General features: G+C 42.4%; 1 protein-coding gene across 1 annotated transcript in view; it reads right to left on the minus strand.

Annotated features, from left to right (window-relative positions):
- Window positions 1–1926: 1926 nt before the first annotated feature.
- MITF (melanocyte inducing transcription factor) overlaps window positions 1927–19541 on the minus strand; it is a 96892-nt gene continuing 79277 nt past the window's right edge. Inside the window, exons 3-10 of the mRNA XM_058031757.1 lie at window positions 18756–18983; window positions 17545–17628; window positions 16173–16268; window positions 10588–10705; window positions 8008–8064; window positions 6948–7023; window positions 5729–5876; window positions 1927–3688 (exon numbers count right to left, since the gene is read on the minus strand). Of these exons, the coding sequence (XP_057887740.1) occupies window positions 3287–3688; window positions 5729–5876; window positions 6948–7023; window positions 8008–8064; window positions 10588–10705; window positions 16173–16268; window positions 17545–17628; window positions 18756–18983 (1209 nt within the window). The 3' untranslated portion in view covers window positions 1927–3286. The remainder of the gene's footprint in view (window positions 3689–5728; window positions 5877–6947; window positions 7024–8007; window positions 8065–10587; window positions 10706–16172; window positions 16269–17544; window positions 17629–18755; window positions 18984–19541) is intronic.

Raw genomic sequence — 19541 nt, forward strand, 5'->3', positions numbered from 1 at the left:
TTTCCTTATGTACCTTCTTTCTGCTTTTACAGGTTGTAAGAGTTAAATATTGCTTTATAGGCCAAAAGCAGTAAGGAAGAACTTTCCATGGTACTCTGCACATCCCTGCCTGTTGCATGGCTTTGGCAAAGTGAGAATTGGTCGTTTCCCCACCCACCTGCTCAGGGAGCCATCGCTGCCCAGCGTCACACACGTCACTGTCACCAGACTGGGCAGCAACTTCTGTCCATCTCACTCCACCCAGCCCATGCCAAACCATTCCTGTGACTGCTGCCCCTGTCCCCTGCCACCAACCCCTCCAAAATGTCACAGCCACACCCTCCACCACGCTCAAACAGGCAAAGGCACCTCCCAATAGCACCCACTGAGGGTCTGTGTCTCCTAGAGGTGTCCCCACTGCAGTGTCACCATTCCAAGGGTGGGCAGGCTCAGAGGAAGGCTGTAACCCATGGAAACACAGGGGGAAGAGTGAGCAGGGCATGGCCAAGTCATGTGTTACCCCAGAAAACACAAGGTATGGGAGCACACAACACAGCTGCTGCAGCCACAGAGACTTCTGCCAGGGAATCCAGCTCCATTCCTGATGGAATGGCTGGCCTTGAATCCTAACTCACCTCCACACAGCCAAAAATGAGAAGTCAGCGAGTACCAGTGGTTTCACATAAGCTTGAAAAATATTCATATACCACAGTCTAGACTTGAATTTCTGAATGCCCAGGGCAGGCACCAAACCAAAAGCCTCATTCAATACATTCAGTGGTTCTCAGTTACTACACTCCAGCATGCACACCCTGATTTGTTGTACCAACACTGCAGAGCTGCCCCATTCTTTGGGGAAGGGCAAAACAGCCCTGTGTTACAGCTAAAACCATTTTTTACACATTTTCCTACCAGTCACCCCAGCCAAACAGCAGCACCAGAAGCCTGTACCCTCACACTTGACTCAGAGCTATGGTACAGCTGCCTTGCAGGGACTGGGGGCATTTCCTGCCCCAGGACCATGGTGACCACAGCACATCCTGCAGCCTCCTGGGTCCTGCCTGGGCCAGAGCTTCTCTACCCTAGGAAAGACACATTCCCAAAAGCTGTGAGGGCTGAGGGGGAGAGGCATCATTACAACCCAACTCCAGCTCCTCCTTCAAGAACTACAAAAGAAAAGAAAAAAAGCCACAACCCCGTGGTTGCATCAACGCTAACACATCGCTGGCGGCTCAAGCGGGAAGGGAGGGCTGGACACAGCCACGGGAAGAGTGACAGGAACACAGAGCCCGAGTTCCACAGCCCTGCAGAGCCCAGGCCCCTGGGGACACCAGGCAGGGGACAGCAGGAGCCCTTGCCCCCACTCCATTGCAGGGAATCCTCCTGGGGAAATGTCTGTGAGAGGGCTCAGCGCTGTGGGAACTCCCATCACTACCCCCAGCCACCCCATCCTAACCCAGTTCACATTTGGTTTCTGAACACCACCTGCTGAGCCCAAGGTTTCCTGGGAAAGCTGGCCAACTGGCACTCAGGTTACTCACCGTTGCACCCATCCTATGTAATTTCCAGTGTAGCACAAAGGAGAAAGGGAAGCTCTGGTTTTCTATCCATAGGCACCATGCTACACCTCAAGGCCCTACACACCACCACCCCAAAGCTCTGTCTACGCCACACTTCAGTCAGTGCTAGTCAAGGAAGACTACAACTAGAGTTTAAGGCACTTCATTCTGAACGAGCCACGCCTGCCAGTCGGCTGTAGGCTGCCGTGGAGAACTCCATTCCCTCGAACACCACCTGTCTGTCACCTCCATGGAACACCTAGGCTGGATATAATACAAGGAAAACTACCGTTATTGCATAGGACTACACTTGAGTAGATAATGCACCAAACTACTTTTACAACATGGTTGCATGTTAAAAATTAATAACATTGTTATCAAGTAACAGTTATTTGCAGATACAGTAATTTACTCTTTTTTTTTTGTTGTTTTTTTTTTCTCTTATGTCAGCCCCAGTGCTGAAATAGAACACGAATTGCTCTAACGGGTATATTAACTACATAGTTATGTTTCCAAGCATATTACTACTTTGTTTCTGTATCACTAAAAATAAATATGTAAGTTCAGTTTCTCTACAGAGTTGTTTTATTACCTAATCTAAATTTTTACTCTACCTTAAATGCGTTTAAAAACATTTTCAAAGTGAGACTGTAATATACAAAATATTCTCAAAATCTCTCTTAAAACACAGAACCCTGCATAAAAGCTTCCTTTCAAGTGTTTACAAAGAACGCAGAAAACTTCCAATGAGTTTTAAAAATGTCAAAAAATCGCTGCAATATTAAGAGGCAAAAATCTTACAAATGAAATACAAATAAATTTAAAACAAAAAGTTGAGGATAACTAAGGAATCCATGCAAATCAAAAGAAACTGTACAATGCAATAAAAAAAAAATAAAGCCAATTAGATATGTACAACATAATGTGCCCAGCTATAATATGCATAATTTTTTTTGTCCAAAGAGTGTATCCCAACTTACAGTGCTCCTGCTTGCTTTGCCATTGGCAAAGCCACCCATTTGTGTCACAAAACAAAATAAAAATTTAAGAGGAAAAACTTGAACCATGATCAAAAGGAAAACCCAAATCAGCTCAGAGTAAAATTAAACAACACTCTGAGACACTCACATCTCCCTGCAGTTTCAGCAACAGCATTTTATATCACAATCAACACAATTAGGATGTCTTAACACTTGGATTTAGTTTCTTTTCTGAGTGAAGTCAGGTGGGTATTTTCCCTAAACACTTGTCATGTAAGACCAACATTTGAGGGACACTGTATCTTTAAGGCAGCACTATTCAATTAATACAATTACAAATTGGACTTTTGTTGTTGTTGTTGTTTCTTTACATTCTTAAACTTTACATTTTGTTTCCAAGTAAATAGGTTGCATTTACAATCCTACAATTGCCCCCTCCCCCCCAGTAGAAACAGACTCTTCATCTGTAATTCTATTGCTTTGAGTAGATTTGACCAGTTCAAAGTTCTTGGCGAATCCAGTTCACAGATTCTGTACATATGCTGTACAATATTTTGGAGGCATTGGTAGTTTTAAAATAGAATATACAAGTTTCTTCACAAAAAATTCTAAAAAAAATTCTATATATATAATATATACACACACGCACACACACTGATGAAGCACGAGGGGGAAAAAAAAAAATCAAAAAAATTCTACAAAAGGGTAAATTATTTCATCTACTGATCAAAGAACCAAAGCAGTTTCTGAAAGCTGTGCCAACAGGTGCTAACAGGCATGGTCAGTGTCCTCCATGCTCACGCTGCTCCGCCTGCTACTCGTCTTGGACGCGCCAGGAGACACGGAGGAGAGCAGGGGGTCAGTCACTCCCACGGGGGACAGCGTATCGTCCATCAGGATGTCCTCCAGCTTGGATCCCATTTTGGCAGGAACTCCGTAGGTGCCGGCTGGTTCAGTCACGTTGCCCAGGTTGTCGCTGAAGGTGATGGTGCCGTCAGTGAGGTCCAGCGTGGTGGTGCAGGACAGGTCTGTGTGGTGTGGCATCATCTCCTGGGTGCAGTTGTCCAGCACGGGCTCCTGTTTGATGACCCTGTTGACCATGTCAGGGGAGCAAAGGCCTGTGGATGGGACAAGGGACAGTCCATGTGCCCGGGCCTGCATCTCAAGCTCCTGTGAAGGAGAATAAGGGGCAAATTTAAAGAAAATCTGGAAATAAAATCTGTCGTCTTATGCTCGTCTCACAGCTTCCAGTTTCCTTCTCCTGTACACATTTCCTGCCTTTCCCATAGTGACAAGGGCTTGTACCTTGCACACTCCAGCCCTGCAGATTTTCACCTGAACAGCAGAGTCTTGAAGAGGTGGGTGAACACCATCCCACACAGGCCCTTCACACTCCTCCTCAGCACCTAGACCAGAGCCAAAACCCAGAGCCCTGCAGCACAGACATGTTCCCCTCAGGCTTCTTCTCAAACCAGTGCCAGGATAGGCAGGTTTGGCATCAGGTAGGGTGAGGAAAACATTTAAAAATAGGGGAAAAAAAAAAAGAACTAGCAAAAGCATGTGTTTTTAGTAATTTTTAAAAAGTCATATGTGAAGGCACAGCATGTCTATGTGATCCTTATCAATCCGGTTAAGATTCTGGAAGGGACACTTCTCACTCTACAAGTCTGGCAGAACTGGAAGAGGTCAATCAAAACTGAGCAACAACACTATTCCTGTGCAGAAAAATCACAAGGAAGTCCCAGGAAGGTTTCAGACTTCACACAGAGCCAGGATTCTTCAAATTTCCATGAAAAGTTTAAATCCCACCTTCACATTTAATCATACAGAAATGCTCTCTCACAAATATATCAGCAAAAGAGACGTTTTGCTTCTACTTCTGCATTCTCTGCTGTGATTGTGCTGTTTCTGGATATTCCTGTCACTGAAGCTGATTATTACCCTTTTCCATCATTCCAGGCTAAAACAGGCTTGTAATGGCACACTGCAAGATCAGAGGAGAAGGTGGAATGAGCAAGCACTTCTTCTTCCATCAGCTAATGTGCCAGAACCACAAGTTTCTTATTTCATGATTAATCAAAATCAACACAAAAAGGAAAATACACACTTGAGGTTATTTGCTGCCAGATGTATTGTTATTCAAGGGTCTGGGTTTTATGGTATTTTGATTGAAGGAGCCAGAGCAGATGGGCAATACAAAGCAAGATGAAAGATGTTTAAGAAGTGATCTCACTTAGCTTCAAAATACCACTGCTTGATGCTGCTCTGCAGAAAGCTTGTGTGTTTTTATCATCTCATTCTAGCAGCAGATTGCTCAACCAAGTACAAAACTGTGCTGAGGCTCAACTTGACCTGTTCTATTTTAAAGCTGTTTACTTCCACACTTGACTCTCAGGTATTTGCAGCTTCATTATCTCCCTGGTGGATTATCTGGGGTGTTGAGGGGTCTCCTGGCAGGCTGCAGCTGCATGCAGAGCTCAGCTGTTCGTGCTGCAGGGGAGCAGCAACACGAGGATATCTGGGATAGCACTGTCTCCACGGTAGGTGTTCTTACACCCAGTTCTGGTACTTTAATTACCCTTCTATTGAGAGGGGTGGCTGTCCAGAAAAAAAACCCGTGTTGGCATCAAGATTAAAGTTTCCTATCCAGCTTGAAGTGAAGACAAAGGAATTAGAGAAACAGAGTTTTCACCCTTAAATTTCTGTGTAGCTCAGAACACTGGGAACCTGGCTGAATCTAACATGGCAACAACCCACAGAGAAAACATATTCATGCCACCTACTGCTTTTCAGTGCTGAGGAGAACTGTTGTACAGTCCTACAGACTGCAAGCAGCACGGAACACTCCCAAAGAGCTGAACTTAATTTCGTGACTATCAACAACTACATGATACAAGAAGTCCCAATGCCTTAGGCCTGGCAAACAGAAGAATGCAATACCATATAAATCTTTCTGATGGTATGGTTTGGAACTAGTGTTGGCCATGGTAGAACAAAAACAGACCACTCATAAGTGCTTCTACTAGAGTGTTAGGATTCTTTTTTTTAAACTAAGATATCTTTGGCTTTTTCTAGAAAAATCTCTGCAGGTATCTCAGCACTGCCTGCCATTAATTTAAACGCTGGTTCCTTCTAACTCGCACCCCACAAGCCACCACTATTCACAATCACACGACACCAGGAGCGTTTGCAGCTCATTTCTCAGCAAACCTGTATTCTGAGTAGCAGGTGCCTGTTGGCATGCTCCAGCTTCTTCTGCCTGTTCTCCAGCTCCTTGGTGCGCTGCTGTTCCCTCTGCAGCTTGCGGATGTAATCCACCGACGCCTTCAGGATCGTTCCCTTGTTCCAGCGCATGTCGCTTTGGAAGGACACAAAAGGACAAGGTAAGGCTCTGTCTCACAGCTGTTGCCTCCACACCTGTACCTGCGACTGCTCCTTACCCACACATAGCACCCAGCTGCTGTTTAGTGCGGGTTTGTGGATGCTGAAGGCGTTTGCAGTGCACTAGAGGGGGCTGGAGCACAGCCCTTGGGAAGCACGTTTGCTTCAGAGAGAGAGAGAGAGAGGCTGCTGCATCACCATCTCCTCACATCATCTCACTCTCTCTAAATGGGCAAAAAACATCTTTCTGCAGCCTGTCAGAGCAAAGATTCACCTGTCTTGGAGGCTGGTACTAAGGCATATTGTCGTGCTGGCCTTGGAAGAGGCTGCAGAGCCTCTCTGCAGAGTAACTGCGAAGTTGCTTCAAGAGCAAGTGCCTCAAAATACTGGAAAATCTCCCCAAAATCATCACGGGGGATTGATTCAGATTTAAGTGGAACCTTCAAACTTCAGAGCAAGGAAGGTTCCTTGCTGCTGAATCAGCATTGAGAAAGTGTAAATACAAGCTAAAAGCAGCAAAATCATGGCAGAATTGTCACAAAGAACATCTAGGAAATCACAGCAAACACTGACAAATTATCAGCGAACAAGCACAGAGTTATGCTCTTTATTTTCCTTCTTTTTTTCCTTTGGAGGGAAGGGGAATGAATGGCTTCCCAAATAAACTACCCTCTATTTTCACTGAAACAGGGACCAGTCCTGTCTTGTCAAGCTGTAATTAATTAATTAAAAGAATTATTTAGCAAAACATGCAGCCATCTAAGCAGCCAGACCAGCGTAAGATTTCCCATCCTCACAACTCTGGAAAGGCAGGCAGTCACGCCCAGCACCAAGCCCAGATTTGAGACAAAAATCATCTAATTAATACAAACACAAGCAGGTTCCAAAGGGGGGGAAATTAACCCCTCAAAAAAAATCTCCAAAAAATATAATGGAACCTTTCAAGCATTTCTGCTGCCACAGAATGCTGAGAGCAAGTAGGAAATATAGGAATTTGAGTTTTTTTACCTCCTCCCTCCCACAATCTCCCTGGGCATGTTGTACTTACGGGTCATTTGACTTGGGTATCAAGGTGCCCAGTTCTTTTATACGATCATTAATATTAAATCTTCTTCTTCTTTCAACTTTAGGAAAAACAGCATGAATGTTACAAGTAATATTCACACTTAATCACAACTTATCAAGTGTTTTATCAAAGATTTCTTTAAGTACCATTGAAATGTATGCCTGAAACTTAAAATCCAGTGATAATTTATTTTGCTCTCCTACACATGGACACACTAAGACAGAGGTTCTGTCTATACTGTAAATTTTGGGACTGCAGAGTTTAGCTGAGACTAAAAATCAGAAGGACTGATTCTAGGGATAAGGATCACAGACAAATTCAGAGAGAAATATTTAGATGCTCAAGGAAATCCCAAGACAGAAAAAGGGACAAAAGGCACAGTCTCTTTTTTGAAGTAGTCTTCCATGTGCAACTCTTTAAGGATCCAAAAGTGAAATTTAAATACCAATTTTCCTGTATTACCTTTTCATGCTATGGAAAAGGCTTCTGAGTGGCTCAAGGCATGAAACAGTTCCTTTTTTCTACTACTATAAAGTATAAAAAGAAAAGATATGGATCCTTTATTAAGTCATAAGATGCTCATTATTTTAAAACACTTTTATTCCAATTTGGAAATACGAGCTCCTTTCAAAAATGAAATTTATAAAATTTCCATATTGAAGACCCATTTGTTGTTTAAAGTCACAAATTGATCAGATATCTAATATTTAAATTTAAAAAATTAAAATTAAAAAAGTAAAATTGTGCAAGGTGGATTTGTTAGAAGCAACTGGGTCATATGTTGAACGCAGCAATTCCATCTACAACAACCACTCATTCACTTGGTTTATTGAAAACAAATAAAAATAGAGTTACAATTCAGTAGTAGATTTAAGGACACATTTCACAAGAATTTGAGATGTTTGATCTCTGGGCATAACACAATGATCTAGTGCTTTGTACTATGTGCAGTACCTCCTCCAGATTTAAAATCAGTATTTGAGCATTTAATACTGAAAATCATTCTGAGAATTGGTGCAAAATGTGAGGAACCAAAACTTACTCAAGTTGTGATTGTCCTTCTTTTGCCTCTCCTTAGCCAACGCTCTCGCTTCGGACTCTGTAGGAAAAACACATGCTGTGCATGTGAATGAGGTAATGAGAATTAAAACAATTCAATCACAGCCCTTCAGCCTGTGAAATGCCTGCACAGGAAGCCTGATGGGCATTTGTCACACCAATCATTACTCTCATTCCAAGCAGCAAGAAGGGCTTGTGGATGCCACAACACAAGGCTGGGACTGCGCTTCACCCCTGCACCTGAGGAGCATCTCCTCCCACACCTCCAGCGTGACTCCCAGGATGGGAATGTTTCCCACGGAGGCCCTGACTCAGCAAGGGATCTGAGGACAGCCAGGTGCTGAAATCCAGCATACCTTCCCCGTGTGCACACCTGTCCCAGGAGCTGAGCCACGGGCACAGCATGCCCAGGGCACTGCTGCCTGCCCAGGATGTGACACACGCAGGACTCACAGGCTCTGCTCGCCCAAATTAACGCTACATCCTTCTGTGGCACGTGCACACACACCACCACAGCACCCAAGGGATCACTTAAGTGACCTGTTAAGAACAGTGTATTTTCCAGCTATGCTAACTGTTTCTATTATATATTTTTTAAAAAAGGTGAAAAAATTCAACACCTTTCTTAGCAACAAAGTTGGAAAACAATGGTTCTTGCTTTGGGAAAAGCAAAAAGCAACGTAATGGCAGTCATGCTGCACAGAACTTGTCCCCTCAACTCAGAACTGCCCTTCACCTTGGTCCACACACTTATTATCTATATTTTATTATTCTATTATTATTATATTCTATAATAATAATAATATAATTATTAACTTCAGAATGCAATAGTTCAGGCAACAGCACAACTAAATTTCATCTTTTCAGTACACATTTGGTCCTAAGTTTCTCAGGCAATTTCAAGTACTTTATCTCTACTCTACCCCTTTTCAGTTTTTTAAAAGGTGAGGTCATTAATCCTTGCCCCATTGCATTCAAATCCCCAAACCAGCAAGCATTTTGCAGTTCCACAGTAAGTCAGTGAGGAGCGATGAGTGCATCACCTTTTATCACACATTCCATTGTGAAAACAATCCCTCACTGTAGCCAATAAATTCTTTCCTGTATTACTTTGTTTTGATCATAAAAAGACTCATCTAAATAAATTCAGGTAAGCGTAGCACATAAACATTAAGCTTAGTTCTGTTTAGATGTGTTTGATGTATTGATGACTTCTGTAAGACCACTTCACTCACAATCTCCCCTCTCTTTCTGCCTTCTTGGCCTGAAACCTGACACAAGCACCTACAGAAAATCCACCAGTCTGCACATCAAGGTTGGGCTGAGTTTGCAGCCCACAGCCCCTGGAACTTTCTATACTTGGGGCAACAAAACTGCTTGTAATGCAGGATTTTGAGCAGCTCTCCTTCCCTCCCACCCTCCTCTTGCACAGTTCCATCTCTGTACAAGCTTTGCTTTTTTGTAACAGCCACAAATCATTGTGTGCTCTGTGTGTCTTCTTTTGGTGCTGAGTTCAAATTCTGTGCTGTCCTATAAATGCAAATATCTGCTGGCTCAGAGAAGTGGCATTTCCTCCTGGCATATTAACAATGCTCTTCTTAAACTAATTTCTGCCCAGAACCTGCTTTGCAACTGAGTCAGCCTGTGAGTTTTCACAACAGAAACCCAGAAAGATGATAGACAAAAAAGAAACCAGGCCCCTACCCTACTGCATGGTCAGTGACTCTGTTGGGCTTAAGAACAGGCATTTCTGGGCATTAATATGATTTTGCCATCATTTCTAGAGTAGATCTTCATTTGTTCAGCCTACAGACAACCATTCTTTGTATATGCACCCTATATGTGGTTATATTCTTCCAAGTGAGCAGAAATAAAACATGCCTGTGAATATGAAACTTATTATTTGCTTCAAACTATCTTGCTCCTGTACACATGTGCTTGAGAAAAAGGTTTTTAGTGTCCCACTCTCCTGCCCCTGCCTCCCACAGCTTGTTCAGAGCATTGCTGCAGGAACTGGCATAAAATTTGAAGGAACATTTCATTTTAATTTAGTGATGCATATTCATGGATCACAGAATGGCTTGGGTAGGAAGGGACCTTAAAGATCATCAAATTCCAATCCCCCAAGAGCCTAATTTTACATTTTAAAGGATCTGCATGTCCAGACTTCACATCATAGCAGGTTATTTGTTCATTACTGCCCTCCCCTACTGAAGTAAAGCCCCAATGTGTACCATTCCTTGACATGAATCCCACAGAGACTCCAGATGTGAAGTTGTTAAAGTTTGGTGTTGACAGAGCAAACGCTAAGCCCAAGCTAGAAAACAGCTCTGGAAAAGGTGCATGGAAACTTCCTGGAACACAAGACAGTGCAGGTGTGACTGTAACAATTAAGGATTTATATGAACTTATGACAGTGAACACAGATGCACCCACACAAGAACACAGGTTGAAAGTAACTGTTCGCCCATATATTCTTTCCCATAATCACAGACATTATGTCCAGTATCACCTGAATTAAAATGATACTATTACAGCAAGGTGGTATTTTAGATGTATTTACCTGTGAGCTCCCTTTTTATATTAGGAAGATTAGCTGGACATGAGTTGCTGATGTTTAGTCCTGGAGGAGGCATGCTTTGGTTGCCATAAAGGTCAATCAAATTGCCAGACACAGGCAACTGGAAAAGATAAACAAGGAAAAGGATCATTTGGTTTGCCTTTATGAATGCCTTTGTACAGAAGAATAGAGTCAGGATATGCTAGGTAATCGGTGCTCTTTTCCATGTGCAAACAGAGCCTGCAAGAAGGTCAGCAAAATCTACAGATATTCAGGGGCACGAGGGATAAAACATCTACACTGGGAAAATTCTGTTCTCTCTCCTCAGAAGTATGCAGACATAAAATATTAAGAGGTAATAGAAGAGGTAAAATGCTGATGATATTGCTGCACTGCTGCTCCTTATTTTTCACTAAAACTATTACATCTATATCCCTTAAACTTCTCTCACATCTCAAAGAGCCTACAGAACTCTCCCAGAGAAACCCCCCACTTTTTCCATGGATATGTGAGTGGAAGCACTTTGCAAGTTGTCACATGCTGGAAGAAGAACACTGTATTAATTAATCACATTTTTCATGTGATTTGAAAGCTACCTACACAGAAAACATTTCAGTTTACTTTGTTTTTTGCCTTACATAACAAGAACGCACACCAGTAGGAGGAAGATTATTTTTACAGTAAATTTCCTCAATTGCTTGTTCACTCTGCTGTGTTTGTTTAGGTATTTAAACAAGTAGATTTATTCAGAAATAGGACAGTATTTCAACAAGATCTATCAAAGCTATCCCTTTATATTGAAACATATTTAAAGAAGCTTGCAATTATCCTGAGTGGATTATTTTACCCATCTCTTATTTGCTTTTGAAAAGACAGGTATAAAACACTCAGGTATCTTATCTGAGTGGCAACACTAATCATCACTGCTGCAAAGACAACCAATCCCTCCAAGACACTGATCCTGCAGAGATTAGAGTAGGTATTAACTTTACACCCATGTAAATAATGCTGGTGAATACAATGCAGTGAGTCACAGCCAGGACTATTAAACTCCTACTGATGGGCCTTGCCAGACTGGGACCCAAGAAAATTTCTCTGCCATATGGAAGCAGATTAAACAGGAGTGGATATGTAAAGTACCACCATCTAGAAGCCATGCTGATGGTTATTGAGAACAGATAATGGCCAACTACAAAACCAAAGTCCCCTGGCTCAGACTTTAAGAGACAGAGGAATAAATGTAACTGAATTCTCACTATGAGTCAGCCTTATTGAAAAAGGAAAAAAAGGAAGATCTAACAGTGCTGCTCAGGTCACAGCTGTGCTGGCTGTGACCTGCCCACATTAATGCCACTCAGTCTCACTGCTCTGCAAGGCTGACCCTTGTGTCTTTGGGTCCCCCAAACACATCCCTGACACCAACACAGCCAGAGCGTCACACACCCTTCTGACTTGGATGTGCTTGAACCATTCATGCTCCTAAGCATGGGCAGAGCACAAAGACCTTGTTTATAGCCCAGGGACTTGAAGTTCATAACCAGACATGTGAAATCTAATTAGGAACTTCAGGGAATTTAGAAATAAAAAAGATTTTTTGTTAGAAATCTCAAAACCGGCATCTCAAAGCCTGAGTAAAGCAGCCGGGTTGTAATGAAACGTGGAGAACACTGAGCTGCTTTCCTTACTGCGACATGGACTCTGATTGTTACAACAGTTTGTGATTGATTTTTTTCCCCAAAGGAGTCAAACACTGAGCCAGATTTCCATGTCAATAAACAGGACCAGTGTGAGCAATGATCACAAAGGGGGACAGAGAAGACAGGCAGCAACTGCTGAACGTGCACATGTGCATGGCTGCTAAAGCCGTGCACAGGAATGCTTATCAGAGAAATTCACATTGGAGATGCCAACAATCTCCACTTAAATCAGTGATCCATGAGCAAAGAGACTGATCAGCTCCTTTCTTTGACCACTTTCTCCATCATCCAAACCCCACAGGTCAAAGCTTCACTTGTAACATTTTCCTACACATGGTCCATGCTCAGTATGAGTCCTGAGAGGCCTTTTCTCCAGGATGGCTGCAGGTCACATCTCTGGGACTAACTTACAATAATTCCTTTCCAAAAACATAAAGTGCATGCAACACTCTGGGCCATGTCACATAAAATACCTGCAGCTAAAGCTAAGTTAAAATTGAGGCACATCCTCAGTTCACAATTTTACAACAGCTCCCAGAGGAATAAAATCAGTTGACTAAGGTAAACCAAATAATCATTAGTGCAGGGTTTAGGGAACTGGAAAAGGGCAGAGGACCCCTGTGCTGAGGGCATTGGTTTGAGATGCACAAGACAGCAGTGTGGTGAGCACACAAAAGCAGCCACTGGACTTAAATGGGGCAAAAAAAGCCCAAAAGGAACTTATTATGTGCCCACTACAGTGACACCTGGGCATTTATTTCAATTGTTTCTTATTTGAAGAAACTGGGAAAAAATACAAATTGTTAGCAAACATTTTGGCTCTAAGACAGTGGAGCCTTTCACCACCATCCTCAAGTACAAGATGGGAAAATGTCAAAAGTTCCACAGCCATTTCATAGGGATGCTGGAGTCTCAAACTTGAGAAAGGCATGGAATTTTCTGGAGCTAAGGAGGCTCCCTCCCCGTCTTCTTCAAATTCTAGCATGTTTCCAACCTAAATATGGTTTTCCTTACAGCTTTCTTAGCTATTTCTGGCTAAGAAGGAATTTAAATGCAGCACCAGCCAGATCATCCACCTTTACTCTTGCAAAAAGTAAATGAAGGAAGGGTGGCTTATGCCAGGTTTAGCATGTTATCTTCATTGAAACAGCATGGTTGAAAATGCTTTCACTTGGGAGATTTTGTATTTCAAGGTCCCAGCATCACAAATTGCACAAACACCAAGTAAAATAAATTAAAATCTTCCTATCACTTTGCATCTGCTTCTTTTTTTGCCCTAATAATGGCTTTTATATAACAGAAATTTGAAATATGGTAATTATGACTGCAGATTCATCATAGTGTACATTCATGGGAGTCTGAGGCTTTCATTTCTCCTCCACTACTCCAACAAAACAAGCACCCACATTCTGTCTAAAATCACTGAGACATCAGCTGTGTGATCAACAAGGCAGTTTCTAAGGTACCAGCACACCCTGGATGGGCTCTGCACCCCAGCTCGTGCAGCCCACAATGGATTGTGATGTTCCCTGACCTACAAGCATCAGCCCCTGTAAAACAACTCCTCTGCTGTGGAGTTTAAATTCCAGAAGAAAGTCACATTTAGAAGTGGAGCTGTAGCTATTCACAGAGCTTTCCACACCAGGCTCTGGCGGGAGTTGATTAGCTGGATGAATTAATTGTTATCTCCACAAAAGCACTTCACACAGTACTCAGTAATTCAATTAGCAAGTGATACCTAGGCAGAAAACCTTCTCTATAAGCTAGTTACCATTTTGTGATACTTTCCACCACAGATATTATTCCACTCTCACAGCTGACTGCAATGGGCCGTTTTCAATTCAAGGTACTTGGGAACTCCCTTAGCTTGCCCTGCACAGAAATCTCTGATTTTGCTTATCAATTAAGTACTGTTACCAACTGTAACAAACTGGTCCTTTTGTTCTTTGTTGGTTATGGAACAACAACTGCCTTTGTCACAGACTCAGCACAGCTATTTATAGCCTGTGTCTCTTTAGACACCATTTCCCCATTTCCTCTCTTCATTTCTCCTACCTCGACCTAGCTCAGTCAGTAGGCATTAATTCCTTATTAATAAAATACTGCATGTTTTAAGAGCTAAGTCCTGTTCCAAAAGAAAAGTGTCTGGCTTGGTTTTTTTCCTGAAACCAATTGCTGAGAAACATGGTTCAATTTCCATCTTTTCAAGATTTACACTAGGATGATTCAGAGACTGAAATATGTTTCTTCCCTCCAGTTATTTCAACTTATCACTAATGAAGTCTTAATTTCACTGTTTCATATCCTTATTTTTCAGACTTCACCACACAGAGTGGGAAAATTCTGAAATTCCACTGTAATTGTGATCAGGCAGTCTTTACAAGGCTTCTTGCCATGCAGCAAGCACAGCAAAGCACAGGAGGGATGCAGACTACCCAAAAGATTGACTACAGGGGCTGCTTGCACCAAAAAGAGGGCAGAGTATCCTTCAATCCCTGCCTGGAAGCAAAGAACCACTCTGAGGTCCCTGTGAAATGAGAAAAGCATAAAGATATCCAAGCCCCTTCTGAATTAATGTGTCACAATCCAATGGAACTTCAGATAAAGGACTCAAGAAGAACTTCATCCCTCCATGGGGAAAAAAAAAAAAAAAAAAAAGATAAATTGAAAAACAGATTAACTTTTTGAAAGCTATCTTTTGTCAGCTTCTTGAGGTTTTTCTCTCAGATTCCAGGACAGCTGCACTTTGCAAGCCACCTTAGATTAAAGGCAGATTTATTCTCCGCAGCAGGACCGTGCGGCTCTCTCCCTGTGCGCTCAAAGGGCACCATTCAGAAGGGGAGGCTGGTGGGACGCTGCCTGCGTCATCCACCCTGCTCTGAGAGCGCTCTGGGGATCTGTGGGAGCACAGCACCAGGTTAACATGACATCCGACAGCTACTGTCAGCAAATGCAAACCCATGCCACAAAATCAATGCTCTGCGGTAAGCTGTAAATTCTGGCAGCAGATGAAACAGAAGCAGACGCCAGCACTGGCAGACATCTACTCAGCCAGATCTAACAGCACTTAAGCCTAAGGCAAAAAATTCACTGGAGCTACCCTCCACAGAAGATCAAAATCAGATTATGCCAGAAGTATGATTATATTAATTCTCAAAGCAATGTGAACCAAACCAAAAGAGCCACATGGAGGACACCTGTGCTTTCCCCTCAGCGCTTTCTGCACCTCTGTGTTCTTGGCTTTTATCACAGGTTTCTCACATCCCCTGCCTTGTTCAGTTTTCAACCCTCTTTCTTCTTTCCCTTTTGTTTGTTTGGAAGATTGCTTTTTAAATTTTTTTTGTCCTCCTGCTAAATTCTGTAACATCTTTGCTGACATCTAGCTGGGGACTTCTCCCCAGCTGAAATCAGGCAGACATAAAGCTGTGATGTTAGAGATAACAAAGTGTCTCTGGACAGGGATGCTAACACACAGCAGACAATTTCTTACTTGAATATGACAACATTCAGAAGCCTGGGATGCCAGAAGTTCCTTCTTTTCTGAAGCAAAGTATAAAGTCCATCACAATTTTCAATATCAGTGGGAACGAGCTACTCCTGGTAGCACAGTTTACCCCTCTGCTGCAATCCTTTTACCACTGACTTAGAAATAAGAAAAGCAAAATTGTCCTTTGTATTCTCTCGACATGACTCCAGCTTGTATTTTTAAATTCACGTTTTTCATTGCAACTGTATTACCTTAAACTCTTCAAAGCAAATCTAATTACTCTCTGTAGAACAACACAATAACTACTTAATTGCAGGGAAGAAAAGTCCTGCTGCAGTTTTGCCTCCTCTCAAGGAAAACCAGTTAGGCTTAACAGGGAAACCAGAAGGAAAGGCCCATTGTACCGTGTTTGCCATTTGCAGGGCTGGGTCCACCAAGCCGAGGATTTCTTCATTGTAACTGGACTCCAAGCTAATGATGTCATCAATCACATCATCCATCTGTAGCACAAAGAGAAACAGGACAGTTATCAGAATCACAGGGACACAGGAGGCTGACCAAGCACTTCAGAGGTGCCTGTGCAGCTGGGCCATCCCTCAGCTGTGACTCCTGCTGTCCTGTCCAGGCAGGACACCCAGCTCGTGGCAGGGCTGAGGATTCATGGTCCAGCCGCCTCCTCCCACCAGCAGCTCCCCTGCACCTCCTGCCCACGGACACACTGTTCCTCCTGGGCAGTGGAGGAGGAAACTGTGGAATAAATGACTCTAAGGACACCACTCCCTCTCCCCACTGCTGCTTCTCCTCCATAAAATGGGACAAAATCTGGGCACAGGCAGAAAACCAAGCCCTGGACATCTGCAGGGAAGGAGAGGGAGCAGAGATTTGCTGCTGGCCCCCAACAGCAGAATCCATTAGATTCATGTCCCTCACACACCCTCCCAGCTCGGAGCTGATTTTAGGTGGTACAAAACACCTTTTTCCAGTGGCTGTGCTGGAAGGTGCCTCCATAAGCTCCTGCACAGGCAGAAGGAAACAGCCCTTCACAGCACCCACACATGTGCTCCAAACTGTCCTGCAGGATTGACTATTGCAGAACTGGACTATTTCCTTTTTGCTCACTATAAAAACGGAGCTGAAATGACAGAGATCTACAAAATCAATGCTTAATGGTGATGGTAAAAGTAGCAGTACATGGGATTTTTTTATCAGCTCCAGAAAGTGTGATCACAACAAATTACACTGACTGGAAGTGAGGGCAAGAAAGGAACTAACAGTTACAGCCCATACCCAAAGTCTTGTTACTGATTCTGGTAAGAAATAAAAATCCCTTAGTTTTAAGAAAAAGAATGAAAATATAAAAGGGTGATTACTGAGGATGAATTACCACAGATGGATTAAAGCCTTCTCATATCATTTTTTAAAGCACAAGTGTGATCTGCATAGAAATGTGGACTTAGAGACTATCAGGGCAAAACCACATCCACGCAGTCTTGGAAAACCCAGTTAGAAAAGATTTCCTGATGCAAGACCTTAAATGGTTAACGTGTTCTTCTGTTATGGCATTACTGTGCTAGAACAGCATGAGCCTTTTTCAGGTATCTTCATCTGCTTTTGACACCAACGCTAATAAACAACATTGCTGTATTGTACCATAAATATATCTTATATTCAACTTCTTAAAGACACTGTGGGGCAAGTTTATTTTTCAACATAACATGAAAGAAACATGCTCATTAGAAAGGGGACCTGTGCTCCACCTCCTGTGTCATCCAGTACCTGCATGCATGATGCTCGTGAGTGTGTATTCAGAGCCGGGCACTCACTCTCAACCCTGCTTTGCTCTTCAAATTTATAAAATCCCTGCAGATATAAAAAGAAAAAAAAAAAAAGAAAAAAAAGAAAAAAAAAAAAAAAAGAAGAAAAAGCAAAGCATGGATCTGAGTTCATGGCACAGTCTCAGTCCCAAAAAGAGCACGAATGAAATAGTGTCATGCACACATGTCCCCGATGACACAGCAAAGTGAAGCTGTAAATATCCTCAAGAAAAAAGTGTCTGGGTACAGCTGGGACAATAGGATGGAAATATCTCATTTTCATTTCTTTCAAAACTATGGAGCACAAGTATTACCCTTGCATGTGCAAAGTATGTTCTGTAATAACTGTTTCTCCAAGCTGTGTAACATTTTGCTCATGGAATGCATCTGTACTAAAAATCTGGCACAAAGCTTGAAGAGGGAATGAGGGGACAAGAGGAATTCTACAATTGCCTCCTATTTTTCATGTTACAAAAATTCTGACATGATTCTTATATCTGTTAATATCTTCCCAACTATTTTCCTTTGGAGCCTGAGCACACAGGTAACATCTAACTCAGTTTTTGCCAATAGTTGCCAATGGTTGCAAAGGACTTCTAGACACAGGCTGAAGTCTTATATTTGCAGCACTGGAACAGCAATCAGTGACATTTTAGGGCATATTAGCTGGGATAATCTGGCCTTCCAGCTATGCAGGATACTTGCTCAAATTTTACCATAAAAATACCTAAAATATCTCAAAATAGCTTTGTGTTTTTTCAGTTATTTTTGCTATGCTCTTTGCACTTTCTAGACGAACAAGCCATAAATAACATTATTCCAGAAAGCTACAGCTTACAAAGCTGCTTTGTATTCTCCAAAGGTCAATTATTCTCTGTGCGCATCAAGCAATGGGGTGGGGAACAAGAAAAGTAGTTTTAATAAGTATAAACTAGCTAAAATGGTTCAAATGAGAGGAAGCTGGAGGGATACCGGCTTTTTGCCAAAATATCTATTACTCAGGCAGCCACAGAGGTAGCAGTCACAATTTCATGACGAACATTTACATTTTCACGACGAACAGACAAAGATAAACAGAATATCGTAACAGCGAGCAAGTACGGTTTTAAAACTACTTGATTAAAGCAGATGACAGCTCTGTGTTAACATAAACACAAACAGGAGAGCTCTTACCTCCTTCTCACAGTTGGAGTTGAGGGTGAGCATAGCCATGGGGCTGTTGGGTGCGCTGCTCCCCGTCCCAGGTGGCATGACATGATCCCCAGGCTGGTTTGGACATGGCAAGCTCAGGGCTTGGTTGGCATGTTTATTTGCTAGAGTGGTAGAGAGGTACTGCTTTACCTGCTGCCGCTGGGCCTGCTGAATGTGGTACTTGGTTGGATTCTCAAGGTGAGTCTGCACCTGTACGACACAATTTGAAAAGGATAAGAGGGTTTTATTGTTTTACAACATCACTGCAGGTGCTATGGATCTCAGCTATAGATTTGTGACATGAGGACAAACCTCTACATCTCCAAGGAAGTCCACAGTGCTTCATGAACTCACATTTGGTGGCAAGAAATCACTTTATGATTTGGCCTTTCAACAGCTGACTTGCTATCAGTACACCAAAAAGTTCCAGCTATTTTTCTACAACATGAGATTTCTCACTTAAGACCAACACTCGGGTTTTCAGTTGATACAGACACTCCAGAACAGTCAGTTCTGAGTTCAGACCTTCAGCTATGTGACATTTAGTTTTCACTAAAATATGGAGAAATGACTTGTACTGCAGGACTCATTTTACTTGTTAGTAGCTAACAATTAAAATCAAGAAGTATGGATTGCTATCCTTAATCCAGTATCAAATAACAGATATATAAAAGGTCTGTTATTGGTTGTTTAGGTTTTGAATGTTTGGGGTTTTTTAAAATCAATACCTTGGTTAAAATAAAAGAAGAGACAAAGACACCTTTTTCT

Source organism: Melospiza georgiana, chromosome 11 (assembly GCF_028018845.1).
Source record: "Melospiza georgiana isolate bMelGeo1 chromosome 11, bMelGeo1.pri, whole genome shotgun sequence".
Lineage (NCBI taxonomy): Eukaryota > Metazoa > Chordata > Aves > Passeriformes > Passerellidae > Melospiza > Melospiza georgiana.